Source organism: Propithecus coquereli, unplaced genomic scaffold (genome assembly GCF_000956105.1).
Source record: "Propithecus coquereli isolate 6110/MARCELLA unplaced genomic scaffold, Pcoq_1.0 Scaffold301, whole genome shotgun sequence".
Lineage (NCBI taxonomy): Eukaryota > Metazoa > Chordata > Mammalia > Primates > Indriidae > Propithecus > Propithecus coquereli.
In genome coordinates, this window is record NW_012148631.1 from 2607933 (window position 1) to 2629015 (window position 21083).

At 41.1% G+C, this 21083-nt stretch overlaps 1 protein-coding gene across 1 annotated transcript in view; it reads left to right on the top strand.

Moving 5' to 3' along the window:
• Window positions 1–21083, top strand: part of RANBP17 (RAN binding protein 17) — a 404920-nt gene that overhangs the window by 381739 nt on the left and 2098 nt on the right. Inside the window, exons 24-25 of the mRNA XM_012649689.1 lie at window positions 18366–18464; window positions 20275–20402. Of these exons, the coding sequence (XP_012505143.1) occupies window positions 18366–18464; window positions 20275–20402 (227 nt within the window). The remainder of the gene's footprint in view (window positions 1–18365; window positions 18465–20274; window positions 20403–21083) is intronic.

The window sequence follows — 21083 nt, forward strand, 5'->3', positions numbered from 1 at the left end:
GCGCGTGCCTGTAGTCCCAGCTACCAAGGAGGCTGAGGCAGGAGGATCACTTGAGCCTAGGAGTTTGAGGTTGCTGTGAGCTAGGCTGACACCACTGCACTCTAGCCTGGGCAACAGAGTGAGACTCTGTCTCAAAAAAAAGAAGAATGAAAAATTTGTGACCACTACCCCTAAAGATTAGTTTAGAAAGTTAATGTTTATAATTTTTAAAAATACTAGTTTTTTATTAAGATGGTATTTTATCTGTGATATTATGAAATTATTTGTCTCTCTTTAGAAGGATGATTCTAGTGCAAATCCTTAGTTATTAACCATATAGTTGGCATTTTGATTTAGTTTTTATTATAGAAATATTTGTTGAATGACTTTCAATTATAACAAAAATGGTATTTTAAGGCAGAAAAACCAGTTAAAGTATAAATCTATTCTTGATTTATAAATCATCAAATTAATGTTATAACCATAAGAATACACATTTACAGAGTGGTTTTTTTTCCCCTCAAAGATTACCTACGTCTTGATACTTGTCGTGACACCTCACAATGGTCAATGAATGTCTGCAAAACAAATCCCCTAAAATTAATTTTCAGAAATATGATCTTCAGGCAGTGATTTTTTTTTTTTTTTTTAGAGATGGAGGTCTCGCTATGTTGCCCAGGTTGGACTCGAACTCCTGGGCTCAAGCAATCCTCCTGCCTCATCTGAGTAGCTGGGACTACAGACATGTGACACCACATCCTACTTTGCAGGCAGTGATTTTAGGTATCAAATCTAGCATGGTCACAGACTATAATAAAACAAAAGATAATGCTAAGATAAAATTATATACTATAGAATAATCCTGCCGAAATGCTACAAGAAAATTTCATTCTAAACATGAGTGAAGAAAGAATTAAGTAGTTTAAATATTGTTCCAAATGATTAGCAAAACAGAGAGGTTTCCCCTAACCCCACTAGGACATATGTTTTTTTTACCTCTAAGCACAGTTTAAGGATGTAACCCATTGATAGTATAACCTACCTTATTAATTGAAAGGGATGAAATCCACCAGATGTAGCCCAAACCAGCAGAGAGTTGGGTGACTAAGCAACAGCAAAGACACCATATTGAGTGAGCCAGAATCCAGTCTCCAAGCCATTTATTTCAGCCAGTGACAATACATTTAAACTCCTGTGCCTCAGCAGTGATTGATGGTTTAATATCATATATAATTTTTTTAATGAAGGAAAACCATTTAAATATGTTACCATTTGCACTGGTATTCTCCTATGTACATAACTGCATTTAATCATTATGGGGATTGTTTTTATACTTGTGTAATTTGTATCCAAGAAATAACTGTCAAAGCCATCTCATGCTGTTGCTGGAAATGGTACAGTGTGCTTCATACTTGAATAGATTCATTCTTCCCTGCACATAATTAAGAGTGTTGGAGCTTTCACTATTACCACATAGGAATTCCATGTTTACATTTCTGAGAATGAAAAATTAGCCACAATGTGCTTTTTCAGGTTCCCATTTTCTGGGGCTGTGATATTTAAGTACCTTAGTTTTGTACCAGTGTATGATTTGAAGAGTTTGATTTTAAGACTTTTAATATTAAAATACATAATAAAATTTTATTATCTAATTACAAGAGGGTTTAGCCTCTTATTAAAGTTGCTAAATCAGGCCTGGATTAGCATTATAATGGCACAGTTTGACATAGAATACTCAAAAGTCAAGTTCAAGGAAAGGGAGGGTTTTTTTTGTTTTTTGGGGGGTTTTCTCCTACCCCCAGCCCTCACACAAAATAACAAGGATGAAATGCATGTATGGAAACAAACAAGGAGCAATTTGGGACGCTGAAGAAGGACTGGAAGTGTCAGTCTAGGATGGTACCCTTAGGCAAGGCAGCTGGTATATGTAGCCTTTTGTTTATCTGCTACTGGTTTATGTAGCCTTTAGGCCGGCACCAGAAACAATCACTCCTACAGGGTCAGCTGCTGGTCAGAAGCAAAGTAAGAAAAGATTTTGCGTCCAAACACGACAACCATAATTTCTGTACAGCTGGCACCTGCTACTGGTGCACAGCATGAAGGTGAAAGGTCAAAGAGGCAGTTGTTCAAAACTCAAGAATGGCTTAAAGGGACTTGTAGATTAATCTGCTTTATTAACTTCTGTATATTAGATAACTATTGCTGTGAATGACAGTACATCTTTTTGAATAAGTCGCATCTCTTTCTCTTTTAAATTAGCTTTTGAGTAATGAATATTAAATAGAAAGCATTTCAGGGGTAATTAAATGAAAACAGAATGATGTCATTTTACAATTATGTTTGTATGTTTGTAGAATAGAGGAATTATAATGTCTTCCAAGGAGCTAAAAGAAAAAAAAGCCAGCTCTTCATAAAGAAGAATTTGGAATAAATAAGCCACATGTCCATTAGCCTTTGTCTTTAAACTAAAAAATATGTTGTAGTTTGTGACTTAGCATGAAGTCATTGGGTGCCAGTGGCTTGATTTGGCAATCCCAGAAGCTCCAAATGTTTTCTTTATGAATTAAAGTGGCTATTATCTGTCATCATTCTTTTATCTACACTTTAGCACAATCAGTTTTGCTATGTTCTCATAATAGCAAAGGAGTTATGAAAAATGAACAACGGCTATACCTTTTCCTTCACACTCATGTAAGGCAGAGAGAGAGTATTTCATAAGGGAAAAAAAAGCACAGCTTTACACAGGTTTAGCCCAATAATAATTAGGCATGCTTTATAACGGTCTTTCACCCAGTATGGCAAATGGCAAGCAAGATGGTTTTTAGCCTCTTCATTAATAGTGATTGGCATAATTGGCTATCATTGTAAATTAAGAATAAAAAGAATTCACTAAATGTATCCTTTTTTAAGACTTCTGCAAGGAAAATTTATAACCTATAGATTAAATATTGACACCAACTCTGGGAAGGTTTTTAGTAGTCTTATGTTCAAAAGGAATGGTTTTGTCTGTTGACTCTCAGTGATTTTTGGTTTTTAGTTTATCTTTTTTCCCTTAAGAATTCTCAGAAAAAGAAAGCATTGCAGACTGGATGCAGTGGCTCACGCCTGTAATCCTAGCACTTTGGGAGGATTGCTTGAGACCATGAGTTCAAGACTAGCCTAAGCAACATATCAAGACCTCATCTCTACAAAAAAATAGAAAAATTAGCTGGGCGTGGTGGCTCAATGCCTGTCATCCCAGCTACTTGAGAAACTGAGGCAGGAGAATCTCTTGAGGTTGCAATGAGCTGTGATGACACCACTGCACTCTAGCCTGGGCAACAGAGTGAGACTCTGTCTCAAAAAAATAAAAACAAATCATTTCAGAGGACATCTATGTCTTTGTGCTAATATAACACAGATAGCAACGTTTATCCACCGTTCACAAACAGAAGTTATTTGGAATTTCATTTGCACTGCCAAGTTTTGATGCAAGTGCAGTCTTTCTCCTCTGAGCAGTGTTTCCTTGACATATGAAGGTGACACCTAAGATCACCTTCCTACATCACACCCAAGGTATCACAGGACTTACCAGAGGGATCCTAGATTTTATGGGTATCACAAAGAGATGGTCTATCTTGGCCACAAAAGATTGGATCAGGAGTGTTTCCTTACCCTACCACTCCAAAGTGGAAGGACCTTCATAGTTCCTTCTTAAAGATCTAGACTTTTCCTTCATCCTGTAACAGAAACCTTATTTCCTGCAGAATTGCTAGGACCTTAAGAGGTCACTACAGAAGGAGAACCTCAGGTTCAAACAGAGAATTTTAACGATGAATGCTTATGACAAAAAAGTAGAATAAATTATCATATACTAGGCTGTGTGCTAAGTGCTTTACACACACACACACACACACACACACACACACACACACATTTCTATTTAAGTCTCACAGCTCTGTGAGGTAGGTGTTTTTATCCTTATTTTATTTTATTTTATTTTATTTATTTTTTGAGACAGAGTCTCGCTCTGTTGCCCAGGCTAGAGTGCCATGGCATCAGTCTGGCTCACAGAAACCTCAAACTCCTGACTCAAGCAGTCCTCCTGCCTTGGCCTCCCAAGTAGCTGGGACTACAGGTGCGTGCTACCACACCCAGTGAACTTTTTTTTATTTTTAGTTGCCCAGATAATTTTTTTTTTTCCTATTTTTAGTAGAGACGGGGTCTCGCTCTTGCCCAGCCTGGTCTGGAACTCCTGAGCTCAAAAAATCCTCCCGCCTCAACCTCCCAGAGTGCTAGGATTACAGGCATGAGCCATTGCACCCGGCCTTTATCTCTATTTTATAATCAAAATATTATAATGGTAGCTCTAAGAAGTTAGATAATTCACCCAATATCATACAGCTGCTGATAAGTAGCAGAACCGTGCCCTTAACTACTGTACAATTCTACTAAATGGCCTAGAAACAGGATTGGTGGGGAAGGAAGAGTGGCAGGAGGAGACATACAACATTCATTCCTTCATAAATCCTTGATTGAGCCTAGGGCTTCTTTCTTTGAGAACAAATTGGATAAGAGGTAGCCACTTGACCCAAGCTGGCTCAGTTAGAATCTTCCTCCCTAGGTTTAGAATCTGGCAATTAAAAGATGCTTGTCATCCTCTAGTTCTTATCTAAATTGAAGACCTGAAAACTCAAGAGCCATGGGGCAGCAATTCCCTGCCATATTCTCAGAGAAGTAGCCAGTCTTCAGAGAGAGGAAAAAGCAGACCTGCTAAGGACCTCAAATGAGAGACCAAGCAGCCCCAGACAGAGAGACTGAGAAAGACCCTGCCAGCCAGCTTGTCCATGGTTCCTAGCCCTCCAGAGGTCCGACTGCACTGCCTAGTCAAGGAGTCCTCAAACTACTCCTTTGAGACTTAACTTTTGTCCGATGTGGTCTCTGTCCTGGTAACCAAAAGAATCTTGACTCAGGGGAGTTGTGAGGACAAAATGAACCAATAAATATAAACTAACCTAACACACAGAAGGTATTCCATAAATACATAAAATTAGCCTTCACTTTGAAAAATGATATACAGTAACCAGTCGTTTTTTTTTTTTTTTCCTGTCCTTGGGAAAATATCCCTGCTGTTTATGCCTATAAATGTGAAAGGTATCCTCTTCAGGAGATTCCAAGCCCAAGATTTCCTTTCATAAGATAATTTTATTTTGAAAGCTATAACTTCAGCCAGATTGCTGAGGTCTTCCATAGTCCTATTCGTGTGTTTTGCCTTTCTTAGTGTTCTTTCTATGATAAGCATTCTCAAAATCACAAACTCTGACTGGACTGGGTGGGAGCATGGTGTGGTGTGGATTTGATTCTTGGTCCCACGCTGGCTTTTTTCTCATTTATTCTTCCTGCATTCTCCAGACATTGCCTTAACAATGGCAAAAATGAAAATAAACCTCATGTCTTAGTCCATTTCGTGCTGCTATAACAAAATGCCACAGACTGGGTAACTTAAAATGAACAGAAATGTATTTGGTTCACAATTCTGGAGGCTGGGAAGTCTAAGATCAAGGGGCAGCATCTGGCAGGGACCTTCTTGCTGTGTCTTCTCATGGAGGAAGGCAGAAGAGCAATAGAGGGGAAGAAAAAAATGCCAGAGGGAACCTAACTTGTCCTTTTATAACCTACAACTAATCCATTAGTCCATTCATGACATTAATCTATTCATAAGGGCAGAACTCTCGTGTCCTAATCACCTCTTAAAGTTTCTACCTCTTAACACTGTTGCATTGGGGATTAAGTTTCCGACACTTACTTTTTAGCGGACACATTCAAACGATAGCACCTCATAATTCTTCCCATTTATATAATGTCTTCATACCCAATGTCCCTTCTAATTCTCACAACAACTCTATTGGGTAGATAAGGCCAACATGGATATTTTTTAACTCAGGAGTTAAACGTCAACAAATTTAATCCCACAATAACTGTATGGGAGAACTATGCAGAGATTCAGGGAGGTGTGAGGTAACTAGCCTGAAGCGACACAGCCAGTAAATAGTGGTACCTAGGAAATAACTAAGGCTTCTTGTCTCTAGATCTCACACAGTTTTCACCACCCCAAGGCTTCCCAGGGCTTTAACCCACTCTTATTCCTGACATTACTTCTTACCCCTTCATCCCTGTCTAAGGGAGACAGCGGGGTAAATGACAAGTTTTCTCCTGCCTTCATTTCTCTGAGTGGCATTGTGAATGGTATGAGAAGCTCTTTGAGTTTCTTGAAAGAATGGCACAGTGTAAAGTGAAGGTTGGCTTAACGATGGCATGATTTATTTATTTTACAATTATTACTGGTTTTTCACATACTTGCAGGGTAAATTATGTGATTCCCAAAGTATAGTGTGCTGGAAATATTCATATTCATTCATACTCATTTCTCTCTTAACTGAAAGTTTAACCAACAGTAGCCATTGATAGAGGTGTTAGTTCGTATAGTATGTTAAAGAAGACTTCTTGTTTGTTTGCAATCTGATCACTATTTGAAGAGCAAAGTAGAAAGAAGTTCCCTAATCCTCTGACCTTTCATGAATTAATGCTGCCTTTTATGCTTTGCAACCCAGAAGAACACTTGCTTATTAATTCTGTACCCCTTGTCCCGCTTAGGAGAATATAGACAGAGTGCTTTCAGACTATTGAACTTCCATCCTCCTTTCAAAGTTTTCAAATTGCAAAATTTTTGTATTTTTTATTTTATTTTATTTTATTTTTGAAACACAATCTCACTCTGTCTCCCAGGCTACAGTGTAGTAGCATCATCATAGCTCACAGCAACCTCAAACTCCTGGGCTCAAGCAGTCCCCCTGCCTCAGTCTCCCATGTAACTGGGACTACAGGCATGCGCTAACATGCCCAGCTAATTTTTTTCTATTTTTTGTAGAGGTGGAGTCTCGCTCTCACTCAGGCTGGCCTCAAACTCAAGCAGTACTCCTGCCTCAGCCTCCCAAAGTGCTAGGATTACAGGCGTGAGCCACCATGCCAGGCCCAAATTGCAAATTTTCTGTATTTGTGGAGGACTTTCTATTTTACAACAATCAGAGCAGACAAGTTTTGTAGTCCACATACCTGGCTTTGAAGACCAGTTATGCTACTTGCTAACTGTATGTCCTTAGAATAGTTACTTCCCCTCTTTGAAGACAATAGCACCTCAACCGAAGGAACTCTATAGTTTACTTCAGCTGGCCCCCAGGATTAGATGGCTGAACCACTCTCTCCTGTAGTCTCATGCCCAGCCTCTCCAAGACTATGTTAAGACTCACTGTCTTAGATTCTCTCACATTCCACTACTCCCTCAGCCTACTCCATAAGCTGGAGTACTGGTACTGTGGAAGAGGAAAATGTTTGCATACATACTTAGTAGAGTAATCTCTTAGGCCCCAAGGCAACCCACCAGAAAGACAATCCTAAGCAAGAGTTCTGTGTTAACGTCCCTATTTAATGTGGCATCTCGAGATGTTTTAGATGAGACAAACAAGTTCTACTCAGGTCAGGGAACTAAAATCATCAATTAGAGATAAATGCATTTAGAGGTTTCTCTGAAACCCTTAAGATTAGAAGGAAACAGGCCAGGCGCGGTGGCTCACACCTGTAATCCTAGCACTCTGGGAAGCCAAAGCGGGAGGATTGCTTGAGCTCAGGAGTTCGAGACCAGCCTGAGCAAGACTGAGACCCCGTCTCTACTATAAATAGAAAGAAATTAGCCAAACAACTGAAAAAAATAGAAAAAAAAAATTAGCCGGGCACGGTGGCGCGTGCCTGTAGTCCCAGCTACCAAGGAGGCTGAGGCAGGAGGATCACTTGAGCCTAGGAGTTTGAGGTTGCTGTGAGCTAGGCTGACACCACCACATTCTAGCCAGGGCAACAGAGTGAGACTCTGTCTTAAAAAAAAAAAAAAAAAAAGATTAGAAGAAAACAACTTGATGGGTGGGCAATAAGAGATTAATAAATACTTAGGCTACATGAGTTCCTTAAGGCCACAGAGACCACATTTTATTCCATTCTGTACCAACAGTGCTTGACACATAGAAGGAGTTCAGAAATACTTTGAGTAGCAAATAAGTGTGAAAAATGAAGAGTGAGGGGAAAAAAAGGAAGGAAAAGTCTCTAGCACAGTACCAGGTATACAGTAGGTACTCAATAAGTACATGTTGCATGTGTATACCTAGCACATAAGAAGAGCTAAAAATAGAATGCTGTTGATTTGAAATGTGCACAGGTGAAGGAAACCTTGTAGATAACAGGAGGATTCATAGTCCCTCCAGAGGCCTAGCTTGTTTTAAAGACTATACTATACTATACTGTCCTTATACTATACTATAAGGACAGAAGTTCCACCCCATCCATTATGTACTCTTATCCCACAAAGGGAGTAAGCCCTCTCTGCACGACCTCATCTTTTTCCTGAGCCCCCTGCATTACAGAGAGGCTGGAAACAAATTGACAGAAATCTGGAGGAAAGTAACTCAAGTGATTTAGGAGAATGGAAGGGCTGGCTTATGGGGCCAGATTAAAGAAGCTAAATATGTATAGCTTGCCTAAGTGACAACTAAATAGGGCATTTGATAAGTCTATAAATACTTGGAAGATGTAAATGCCAAAGAGGGAAGGGAATTACTTAGCATGGCACAATAGAGTATTGGCATAATGGAATAATATTAAGAAAGGGAAAATGAAGGTTGAACATCAATAAAAAGCTTCCTGACAAAGAGAACTATTCCTGACAGGGTGCGCTATTAAGTTATGTGCCGTGGGCCAAGGGAAGTAATGTCAGTGCCATTTCTCAGAGCACTGGCAACAGAGCCAGCAGGACAGTAGCCGAGAAGTGTCCTCCTCACTGAGACACAGTAGCCAAGAAGGTCATCTTCTGTGTCTGTGTCCTCCCAATCCTAGAGCAGGAAGAAAGCTACACCTTCTTGGGAGAAATCAGGTGGCCCAGAGCTCCTAAAGGATTACACCCTGTGGAAAGTGGTTAAACCAGCAGTTCACTACCACATCACTGCCAGAAAGGTTCATTCAATTTTAATGGCACCCCATATCCTGCAAGATAAAATCCACAGTCTCCAGCACATATTACTATGCCCTGCACAAAATCTGGCCCCTGCCTACCTAATTACCCTCATCTGCCACCAACACTTCCTACTCCAGTCCCCCCAGAACTGCTCCTCATTCCCCAAACACTTCTCCAAACCTTCACACCTGCTTGCCCTTCCTCCTGCCTGACTACCTGTCAGACTTTGCTTATTCTCCACAACAGATTGAGATGTCACCTTCTCTATGAAGCCTTCACTGCCTGGCCCCCACCTGTAGGCAGCGTTAATCAGCCTCCCCTGATCTCTCAAAGCCTCCTGTGCAGGCTTGTGCTTATGGCACTTACTAGACTGTACTCTCATTGTTTATGTACTGTGTACCTCCTCCTCTACTAGACTGTGAGCTCTTTGAGGGCTGGGACTATGGCTTCTTCCTCTATATTTTCCCAGAGTCTCACCAAGAGCCTGGCGCAAACTAGGTGGTCAGTAAATGTTTGAATTTATTGAAGAACAAGGTTCTATTCCCAGCACTTATTCTCTACCATTCCTTGGGCCTCCTATGTAATTATTAGGGGAAAAGAGCCTGCAAATCTCAGGAGCAACTTTGAATCATCTCCCCAGCCTCTTGGCCAGCACTTTCTATGCCATTTGGACAACTATGAATAAAAACCTTCGAGTCTGAAAGGCAACATGCCATCCTCTGTGGTTTAAATATAAACTCTAGACTAATCTTTAATGGAAAATACTTTTGAGGGACCCTATGAATTGTTCACAAAAATTTTTTTCCCCAAACAAAAACATGTTGAAGTGATAAGTAAAATAATCCTTCTCTGATGGTTGTAAAGATTTTTAAGTACATCTAACCAAATCCCTTCAGGAAATGAGAGAGAATCTAGTGACCGATGAGAGGCAATGAAATGTTGAACATCCTACTATAAGGCTAATATATTTATTATGAAATACAATATTCATTGTGCTCTGCTTTGATGACCACATGAGATACCCTTGTGCCATCACGCCTGTGTTGTTCTGTTGTGAAATATGATATTCATTGGGAAATGCTGTGATGACTGTTCAATAAAGTAGCATGTTGTTTCCCCCTCCTTTCCTTGACTTTGAATGGCTTCAGTTAGAGTTTACTTTATCACTGAAAATTTAATGTAAACATATGCTTCTAGTTATCTCTGTCATGTACATATGTACACTGCTCAGAATTATTTCATTGCCACTTATCCCCAAAGTTAATTGTTTGTATTGTTGAAAGCAGCCACCTAAACAGCGGCCACTTCTCCACTACATGTAACATTTCTGGGGCAGTCTGGCATCCTTCCTTCTCCCACTGGAAGTCTTGAATTTGAGGCCATGTTCTTAAAGCTCTGAATTTATCTGCAGCTTCAGTATCTTTCTAGGATTATGTTTCTTAGAATTCATTGAATGGAAGAAAATGGGATAGGCAGTCAAGGATTCTGACTGTTTCTCTCTGTCTCTGCTACCACGGCCACGTGAGGCCCTTGTCATTTTGAACTTTTGCAGTAGTTCGCTTGCCTCCAGGACTCATCCATTATTGCCATTCTCCAGAACCTAACTGATTGTTCTAAATACCAGAACTCATCATGTCACTTGCTTCTTAAAAATTCTTGGAAGGCTACCCCTTATGTACTGGCCCAAACTCATTTCTGTACTTAGCATGGCATAAGAGGCCTTTTATAACCTGGACCTAGCCCAGTCTTCCACTCCTTGCCCTCAGCTCTACTCCCTGCCACTCTAAAGGTCCCTCTCAACAGCCTCCTATACAGGGGCTGCTCGTTCCTCAAACATGCCAAGCCCTTTCTCCAGTGCCACTTCTCATTTTATTTCCTCTTCCTAATGTATCCTTCTTCCCAGGTGATGCAATAATTTTAAATTTTATCACCTGTCCTATGAAGATATGACAGAATCATAGCACTTGTGCCTTTATTAGTCTCTTTTAAGCTTGTACACAAATTTGCTAGTCTGGGGACCCCCAGAGGCTGCTATAGGCCATTAGAAGTTCTAGAACCTGACTATGCGGCAGTCATTCAGATAGTACCACGAACTAGAAGTAAGTGGCACTTGAATAAAAATGAGGAGAAAATGGCTTTGGAGTTGAAAGCTATTCTTAAACATACAGATTTTTCCCAACATTGCTGCCCAAAAGAAATTTAGATGGTGTGTTTGACAAGTAATGCTTAATTTTTACATCAAAGTGAAAAGTGTTCTGTTTGATGTTGGCAAGGTAAGAGTGAGAAAGAGTTTCCCAAATAGTGCTGAGTAGCAAACGCTGCAGCTTTCCAATGCCCCAGGTTTTCTGGTTTTATTTTAATGCAGCAAGCTGCTTTATGAGATCTGCAGCCACTTGAAATATGATTTACTACTCGTAGAAAGTTTCAAATGGATAATGAAGATTCAGGAATGAGACGCACAGTGTAGCATAGTCAATTTTGTTGCTGTTGCTCTCCAGTACATCTCTGCCATTGAAATGAATTATTTATTATAATTTATTTCAACCATGGAAAATAAAACTGTTTTCGTTGTGATGTGTGCTGTAACATCCAGAGTAGACACATTATGTGCAGTACTCTCAATTAATTAGTCCTGAAGTTTCATTCTAACTTTATCTTCTTTCTTATAAGCTAGGAGACTGGCAGGTAATTCTTTGCCCTATAAACTGTGATTAAAATGGATGTTTTGAGAACTAGGGGTAATGTTTGTAATGGAGAAAATTGAAACAACAACAAAACTAGGTTTTGTTTTCTCTTAGATTTTACAATGGTTGGAAGAGTTTTTAAATATTTGAGGCAATTTATCACTTGGTGCAAAAGTATCTCTTGACTTTCTGTAAGGAGGGCGTGGCAGAGGAAGGTGCTGTTAGTTTAGACGTGGAAGCATGCAGTGTAATATATGACCAAAGCCAGCTGAGTTTACTAGTCCTGAGGTGCCTTTGAGGTAAGAAGTTTTTTTATTGTTTGTTTAAGAGCAAGGCTAGCATCGTGGAAGACCATGTCGTCAGGACTCCCCAGTGATTCCAGGGGAGAATGAATAGGTCACCCATAATTGATTGCAGTCTTGTTTCTTTAAAAAAGAGGCTCACTTCATCTTCCATTTCATTTGACTTTTTTTTTCCACTTAAAATGAGAAATACTTCTGTTATGAGGCTGTAAAAACACTATAAGCACTTAGGAATGTGCTTGATATGTATAGATACTTAAAAATTTAATGTAACTTAGGTGATAGGGCTTAGTTAATCCAGGCAGGAAAATATAACTAAATATCTGCTTACTTGTCCATTATATTCATTTTTCATCACGTTCTACTAATATTGCATAGGTAGACAGCAGACGAAGAGAAAGATTGATTCCTTTTCCCTAAAGATGGCTGGTATCTAATTTGAGCAGGATCACATTTCAATATCTGCTGTGCACGTGGCCTCAGGAACAGTACTTGGTGATGACAGAAACTCCCTTACTTCCAGAAGCCCTGAAAATCTGGAAGCTTTTCCTCCTTTGGCAGGAATTCTGCCTGTTCGGATTCTGCCTGATCCTGGGTCTCCAACCAGGACGTGGGGCTTAGGTGAAATTGCTCTGGAGATGGGTAGAAAGTTTCTGTACTTTTTCAAATCCTACTATACTATCCAGACAATCATGGTTTATTATTTTTGTTTTTGTTGAGGCCAACCTTCCTCTTCTTCTCTTTCTGGCTTTCCAAAAGGCCAATTACATGTGCCGAAGGATTCCTGGGACTTATAAGCAGCTCTTGAGAGTTTGATGCACTTACTATTGGTTACTCCTCAAAATATCACCAACTCATTGCATCAGAATCAAGGGCAATCTGGCTTGGTCAGAAATACAGATCATTTTGTCTTCTATCCCTTTTCCCATTAAAGCAAACACATTAACAAATTAAGATTAACAGATTAAGGCACCCCATTCTGGAGTGCATGCTCTTTTGAGCACAGCCCTGATCATCCTTTCTTTGTACTCTGCCCCCCACCACCAACTCTTTTCTATGTCTAGGCACAGGGATGCTTTGTCTTTGATCTCTCAACTTTTCTTTGGTCTGTCTTTTTGGTCTGTCCTTTCTTTGTCTGAACCAAAGCCTCCTCAGGTCTGTCTTTGGACAAGACAGATTACTCTTGCCCTATTCCCATTTTCCATTTCTCTGATCAGCAAACAGCAATTTGCAGTATAACTAAAAACATCTTTCAACCCTGAGCAAAGAGGCTGGGATAGAGAGAGAAGAGCTGGAGTTCCCTAAATATATTGCAGATTTGATCCCTGTAGGACCAGGGTTCTTATTATCATTTCAGGCTCAGTTTTGTCTTTATAATACAAATGGGGAGCAGGGCATAGTTTGAGTTTTTTCTCCTACTTCTTAGAACTTTATGGAATATTTTTTAGTTATATTATTCAACATATTTTAACATTAACAATGAAAAGTGTTCATTTTACAGGGAGTATTGTAACTCAAAGGAAATTAGTTTACTAATATTTTCTATGATGTTAATTTAAATTGCTATGTATGTGGTATTCTTAGTGGGAGGGAAACCATTATTTTTATAAAAATGTTCAATGGACCATTTTCCAGAGACAGTCTGTTAATTAAGTCTGCTGTTGTTCATCTTGAGAGTCTAAAAATACGTTAACCAAATTTACAAAAGCTTTAGGTGGGAGGTAGGAAGGTCTGCCGAGAACACCCCAGGAACCACTGCCTTGGATTCTAATCACAGGAATTTCAGCGGCTGCCTGACTCATTAGCAGGTGGCAGTGTCTGAACAGAGAAGATACATGTGGGCTACATACCCAAGAAGTCCACTAAAGGTAGAAAAATGAGCCACGCCCAGAAATGAGCTTTACCTCTCACACCATCAATCCTCCAGAAGTCTATGGTAGGAGCCAGTCATACTGCCTCAGTCACCACTGCCGAGGGTCTTGATCCTCACTCACAGACAGCAAGAGAGTGGCGGGCAGCCAGTTGGCCTGATGGACTCAGGCAGACCTATGCACATATCCTGGTTCAGCTTCACATCCTGGTAGCTGTGACACCTTGAGCAAGTTACTTACTCACTCAGGACCTCAGATCCTTAATCTATAAAATGGGGTTAATATCTACTTCTCAGGATTAGTTGAGGATTAGAGACAGTGTATGCAAGTGCCTCGCAGAGTGCTGAGCACCCAGAAAACTCTCCATAAATGATAGCTATTATTATTGTTGGGCAGTGAGAAAACTCATCAGGCACAGTTTACTCTTAGTTGGAAGTACTTGTCATTAGAAAAGATGGTGCCTCAGCCTTTGGCCTTTGTAACCTGAAAGCCCCCAGGAGGGCTCCCTCTGGAGCTAACTGTAGGGACAGCAGTGGCTTAGAAGAATTCTCAGGCTCTGCACACAGAAACAGGATCCTTGGAAGTGGACAATGTATTAATTTAGATATTTAACCATTTCAAGTTTTAACCATAGATTGGGGTAAGAACTTCTCTGTTTTCCGTACGGTGCCCTTTCAGCTCTTTAGTTCTTTATCCTTTAGTTTTTGATACTTCATTCTTTTCCATTCATTTATGTAGTTATTCTTTCAGTAGCTATTTCCAAAACCTCTGACATGTGCCAGGTGCCATGCTAGGGACTGAGGATACAGAGAAAAAAGTCACACGTGGTCCCAGCACCACAGGAGTTTGAAGACTAGTCTCCCCCCACCCCACCCCCGCCCCAGTGCTGTTGCAGTCATCACCCTGTGCTCATTCACGCTGGCTTTTTCCATTATGTTCAGCCCCTACTCATATCTTTCCAGCCATCCTTCTCTATCCAGCTGCCAGACCCACTGAGCTTCCATCTTCCTTAGAAAAAGTCCAGACTCACTGTCTAGCAGTAAAGCATCCAACACAAACCACATCTTTGCTTATTCTACTTCAGTGGGGGATAGAACGGGAAGGATTTGAAGTGAGCATTTTGTTACCCCCTTGCTATAGAGAAAGTGTGATCCAGCATATTTGGATAGGAGGGGCCACTTTGGTTTGTTCTTGTGTTTTATATCCCATTTTAGGGTAGAAGAATAGGAGAGGAGCTGGGGAATGAACAGAGATGTGGATCAGATAACATTGTTTTACTTTTCCAGGTCAGATATTTGTAGGTAATTTTGTGTTTTATTTAAAATTACTAATACATGTTTTTTGGAACAACAGAAACACTCTTCATTCAAAATCCTTACTAAATACATATGCCAGACCACAAATAGGGATGGATTCTGGACTGTTTCCTATTTTTGTGGTTGTTGTTGTTGTTTTAGACTGCAACCCTTAATGAGATTAGATAATTGTGAAGAGACTATGATCTCATTTACCTGTTTTTAATCAGGACATGAACGGGGGTACTCCATTGAGCCATGAAATTCTGTTGGCTTAGGCCAGGACCATAGCCACTGTTGCAGTAAAGGAACAATATGTTGAATGTCTACTATGTGGCAAGCACAGTACAAAACGCTTGATTTATATAAAAGAAGTCATTCCTCACAGCAGCCCTTCAAAGTAGGTGTTATAGTCCTTCATTTTATATGTAAAGAAATAAGGCTCAGAGATGTGAAATGACTTGCCCAATGTCCCAAGGTAAGTGGCAGAGCCAGATTTGGGCTCAGCTCTCACTGGCTCCAAAGCCTATCCCTGTTATACCATGTTGGTTTCTCTTCATAGAGATCAGTGTTTTACAGACTCCTGCCAAATTCTGTGGGAAGGATGAAGGAGAATGAGGACACACCTCAGGCAGTGTGGAGTGTAGTTTTCCTAAGTGGACCAAGTCACACAACTCCCTTTCCCAAATGGGCCCTTCCCTGGTTTTGCAGAGTAGCTGCTTACGATAATGCAGTGGATAACATATGTGTTCTTGGACATAGGCCCTAGAAAATGTAGCCTAGGTTGGGCAAATTTGCAGTGCTATTCCAGCCATCCTGTAGCAATGTTGGAAGTGAGTGGAAGTTGAAGGAGTGGAGCCTCAGCTCACACAGCCATTCCTTGTACCAAATACCGATGGTGCCCTATGACTCATTGCAGGCTAGGATGGTGCAGTTGCCTGGAGCTGTCTCCTTTTAGTGTTCATGTATTTGTGTCGTTAACCACAGAGAGCCTCCCCCTAGAGATTTCATATTACCTGGGAAGGGATTCTATACTTGAGCATTTCACCCAGTATTTCTTCCACATGGGGGGGTCCTCCTCCAGAGGAATTTGCTCCATTGCTTAGGCTGTTTTCCTATCCCCTACTCAAGGATTATTAGAAAAAAATAATTCTAGAAATGGATGGCCATGTCAATACCATTTAAGCAGATTTGCTCACTAATTTCCATATTTCTGGAAGAGTAAAAAAAAAAATCACCCATTTTAGCCAACTTTATTTTTAGAAAAGTATTTTATTCAGACATCCCCTTACTTATTACAGACATAAATACATGCATTCAGACAAATGAATACACGGGAGAACCGTATAAAGTAATTGGCACATCACTTCAAGATGCTTTGTCAGTTACTGGAGGAATTTGGTGCCTCTGACTTTAATCTTTTCCATTAAAATATCCATTCTGCCTTCAGATTGTGAAGCCCATAATATTTTAGACTGTCTCTGTGGATCTGTTAGTTTTGCTTGTCAATTTAATTTGTGGCTCTATGATTTTGGTGATTGTGCATGGAAACATGTGATCTGCAAATGATGTTCAACATGCCAGGCTTAAGACCTAGCCTCTCCCCAGAGAGAGTGGACATACAATAAATATGGAATTGGCAGATTTCATTTGCATCCAGCCTAATTGTTGATGATATATGGAATGGCAGATGTTTAGCAAAGGAGCTCATTTCTGTTATTATATACCTTAAATGTTTATAACACTTTTTACTCTTTGCAACACATTTTATATACACCATCTCATTTGATTCTCAGAGCTTCCTTGTGCTGGATGATTATTTCCCTCTTTATAGTGAAACTGAGACACAGAGAAAGAGGTTCAGTAACTTGCCTGAGATCACAGGGTAAATTGGGATGCAAAAAAATGCCAGAAGACAAAACCAAATGTGTCCCAAACAAGCCAGGTCACCAAAGCCCAGTTAGTACAGTGGCCTTTGCCACATAATTGCCATTTCCCTTGCTCTCCTTTGGGGAAAGGAGCTATGGGAATAGACAGGTTTGGAGGCAGGAGGTAAACAGTCCAAGAAGCAGAAACTGTGTCATCAGGTCCACATAAATGCCTGAAACCCACTTCCCAGCCACTTGCCTGGACTGTTGCAGCAGCCTCATCCCTGGCCTCCCTCCTTAGTTTCACCTGCACAGTACACATCTACATGTCCCTGGAGGGATCTTTCTTAAATACAAATCTGAACATGTCTTGCCTTGGCTGAAAACCTATCACTGGATCCCTACTGCCATAGGATGAAGTCCAGATTCCTCTGGCACTGGAGTCTCACTTCTGGCCCAACTCTTTTCTCTCCTGCCACGTTGAGTTCCTTACCATTATAGAACCCATTCTGTTCATCCCTACCATCCTTTTTGCTGCTTTTTCTGCTTAGAACATATTTATGATGAACTTCTTAAATGTTACTTTCTCTGTGGAGTCTTCTCTAACTTCTCCTCAAGGACCCAGAAGCTTCCCTTCCTCTTCTGCATGCCCACATCACTTTGCTCAGCTCTATTTCCTGCTTTTTCTCTTCTGGGTGGTCTCCCCTAGAAGGCTTCAAGCAACTTAAGAGCAGAGTTTGTGGTAAATGCATGTATTCTCTTATCTCCCCTATAAGTCTTACAGACTGAATTTAAGAGAATGGATGAGTATGTACATGTAGGAATAAATGAGTGAATGAAGAATGAGTGAGAAACATTGAATAGCCTGAGCTAGCAGGAAGCATGACGTTCCAAGGTCACATGGAATATGTCCCATTCTTCTCTCTCTCTCTCTCAGGGGCCGTGGAGAGATGTTGCCCCTCAAGGTGAAATGAGAGGCAGACAGGGACATGAGTCAGGTCTTTTCCTGGTGCCCTATCATAGAGGAAAGCACAACAGGGTTGAGAGACAGGGACTGATCCTCCTGGCCCAATGACCTCTGACTTCTGCCCACCCAAAAGATTCTTACCAAAGCTTTTGTTGTTAGAAACTCTTCCACGGGGAGCTGAGGGTCTTTGTCAGGAGTTCCTACAGGCAGCATTGTAGGCTTCCAGATTCTAGGCTATTTGTCCAGGAAGAGCACTCCTGGCTGTTAGCAAAATGAAGGGGTAGAAGGTGAGCACATAAAAGGCCTGGGATTAGGGAGAACTCTGAGCTAAGGCATCCCAATCTTAATGTGACTCTGTCTTCTAGATGATGTCTGTCCTCATGAACACCATTGTCTTTGAAGACTGTCGGAACCAGTGGTCAGTATCCAGGCCTCTCTTGGGGCTCATCCTGCTCAATGAGAAGGTGAGTGTGATTGCAGGAAGGTCCTGGAGGTGGTCCCTGGGAGGAGAGAGAAGCTGTACACCAGGCTGAGCCGCGATGATGAAGGACGGAGGAGCAGAGCCAACCGAGTTGGAGCTGAGACCTTGAGAACTCTGTGGTGACGCTATATTCCCCCAGAAGGCCCTCTGAGACCCTTCTTGGGTTAAGCAGAGGCCTCAAGACTAGCTCTTCAGGAACCCACAGCCCCCACTCACTGGGTGGGTGGTTTGCTCAGTAGTATTTCAAGTTCACCCTCTCTTCCCTCCCCCCATTGCTGGGGAATTCTGAGCAACAACCCTTTTGCCTCCTCCCTTGGCCTCCTTGTATATCTGGGATCCCCCCTGCCCTAGATGGTGGTGCAGCAGCCCGGCAGGGATTCCTACACAGAACCAGTACCCTTCATCTGGGGAACACACGTCTCCAGCTTCTTAAGTGTATTTGCCCCCCTGAGCTGCCTCCTGAGCCTCTCCAGCTTCCTCTCGAACGCACCCCTGTCTCCCCAGTAGTCAGTAGGAACAGTGCATTACAGCTTGGCAGAATGAATTGTCTATACAATAAGATAGTACTGGGCAAAAAGACAGTGAGATTAGAGGCAGCTGCATGCATTAAAATTCAAACTAAAATCCCAGCCTTGGAAGGAAACTAATAGAAGAAGAAAATATATCAAAAAGAGAAGAGCTGTCTCATCATTCACCTGTGCTGAAGTATCCAATTTTAGCCACATTCAATAGCACTGTCATTCATCTTCCCTCGGTGTTATTGTGATTTAAATCCAAGCTCTATAAAAGAGAGCAGTTCTTTTAAAATGATTGAGAGGGAATAAGGGCAAATTCAGTGTTTAGAAAAAGCTTATGACATCACAATATTATACTTTACTGATGGAGGCAATATTTCATGGTTTGGGATGAAAAACTAATAATTTTCTATTTGGTGTGAGTCACTGCATCATTATAAAAGGGAAAAATAAGTAGTTTTGTGCATTCCCAATCTTGTTCAGGAAGACATTGTGGTTTAAGTATAATGCCTCTGATATATAGTATTTAAGTATTAGTCTGACTACATATTAATTATGTGTGTTTTTGATGTGAGCTGTTTTAATGTATGATGGAAATTAAATATCATGCTTTTGGGGCTTGCAAGGATAAACACATGACTGGTAAAATGTTGTCTTTGCACTGAAATTAGGCTGTTGCCACTGATTAGGAGCTGTGTTTAGCATCAGAGTTTATGTTTATATAAAAGCCCACAGACCCCAGCAGAGAAGAAGGGGCTGTGCAGATATTTGTGACCAGGTATGACTGATATTTTTCTTAGTGCTAGAAAGCTCTCCCCAAACTAAGCAAGCCCCTCTAGTACCCCATCTCAGTGGATCAGACCCATTCTAACCCACAAGGACAGAGACTTGGAGCAGAGCCTGGAGATGATTAAGAAGCCAGGAAAGATCATGAGGCCTGAGGGGAGACCTTGGCCTTGCCTTTAGTCACCCAAACTGTTCCCTGGGCATTTTTAGTGAAGTTCTTCCCTTCAGCCTGGGGCCCTTCCTCTTTCAGCCTTTCTGTGATTAGTGGAGATAAGAGTCGGGAAGACCATGTGTTCGATCCCCCGCAGAGGATGCAAGGACCCTATCAGCCTAAGCAGTGACAATAGAACAATTATAGCAAGAGATTTTGGTGAAAATGGATAATAGAATTTATGCTCAGGAGCATGTCTGTTGTTTAGGTTTTCTTTAAGGGCTTAAAGTTCAAAGTGAACCTGGACAAAAATTTCTCTGAGCTATTCTGTTTCCCAACAGTATTTCAGTGAACTGAGAGCAAGTCTGATAAACAGCCAGCCTCTCCCCAAGCAGGACGTCCTTGCCCAATGTTTCAGGAACTTGATGGAAGGAGTGGAGCAGAACCTGTCCATCAAGAACAGAGACAGGTGAGCATTGCCCAGTAGGGCATCTCTGGGAGAGGTAGACATTCCAGGTTGTTGAAAATAACTGGACTGTATTAACACAGCTCATATACTGATGCGGCTTTTCTGTTACACCTGTGATTCTAAACCTAATTCAGTTCCATTCCATAAACAGAACTGGGTATTTGCATTCTTCTAAGCACCCCGCTAAGCCCTATGCAGCGATGCAGAGATTAATAAAATGTAGCCTTTGCCCTTAGGCAGTTTCTAATTCAACAAGAGAGAGATGAAAAATAACATAATTGAAAAGATCAAAGGTGCCAGGCACAGTGGCTCATGCCTGTAATTCTAGCACTTTGGGAGGTTGAGGCAGGAAGATCGCTTGAGGCCAGGAGTTTGAGACCAGCCTGAGCAACATAGTGAGACCCAGTCTTTACAAAAAATTAAAAAAATTTAGTCAGGCATGGTGGTGCATGCCTGTAGTCCTGGTTACTTGGGAGGTTGAGGCAAGAGGATTGTTTGAGGCCAGGAGTTCAAGGCCAGCCTGAGCAACATAGTGAGACCCAGTCTTTACAAAAAAATAGAAAAACTAGCTAAACATAGTCATGTGCACCTATTGTTCCAGATACTGACGAGGCTGAGGAAGGAAAACCACGTGAGCCCAGGTGTTTGAAGTTGCAGTGAGCTATGATGACACACTGCACT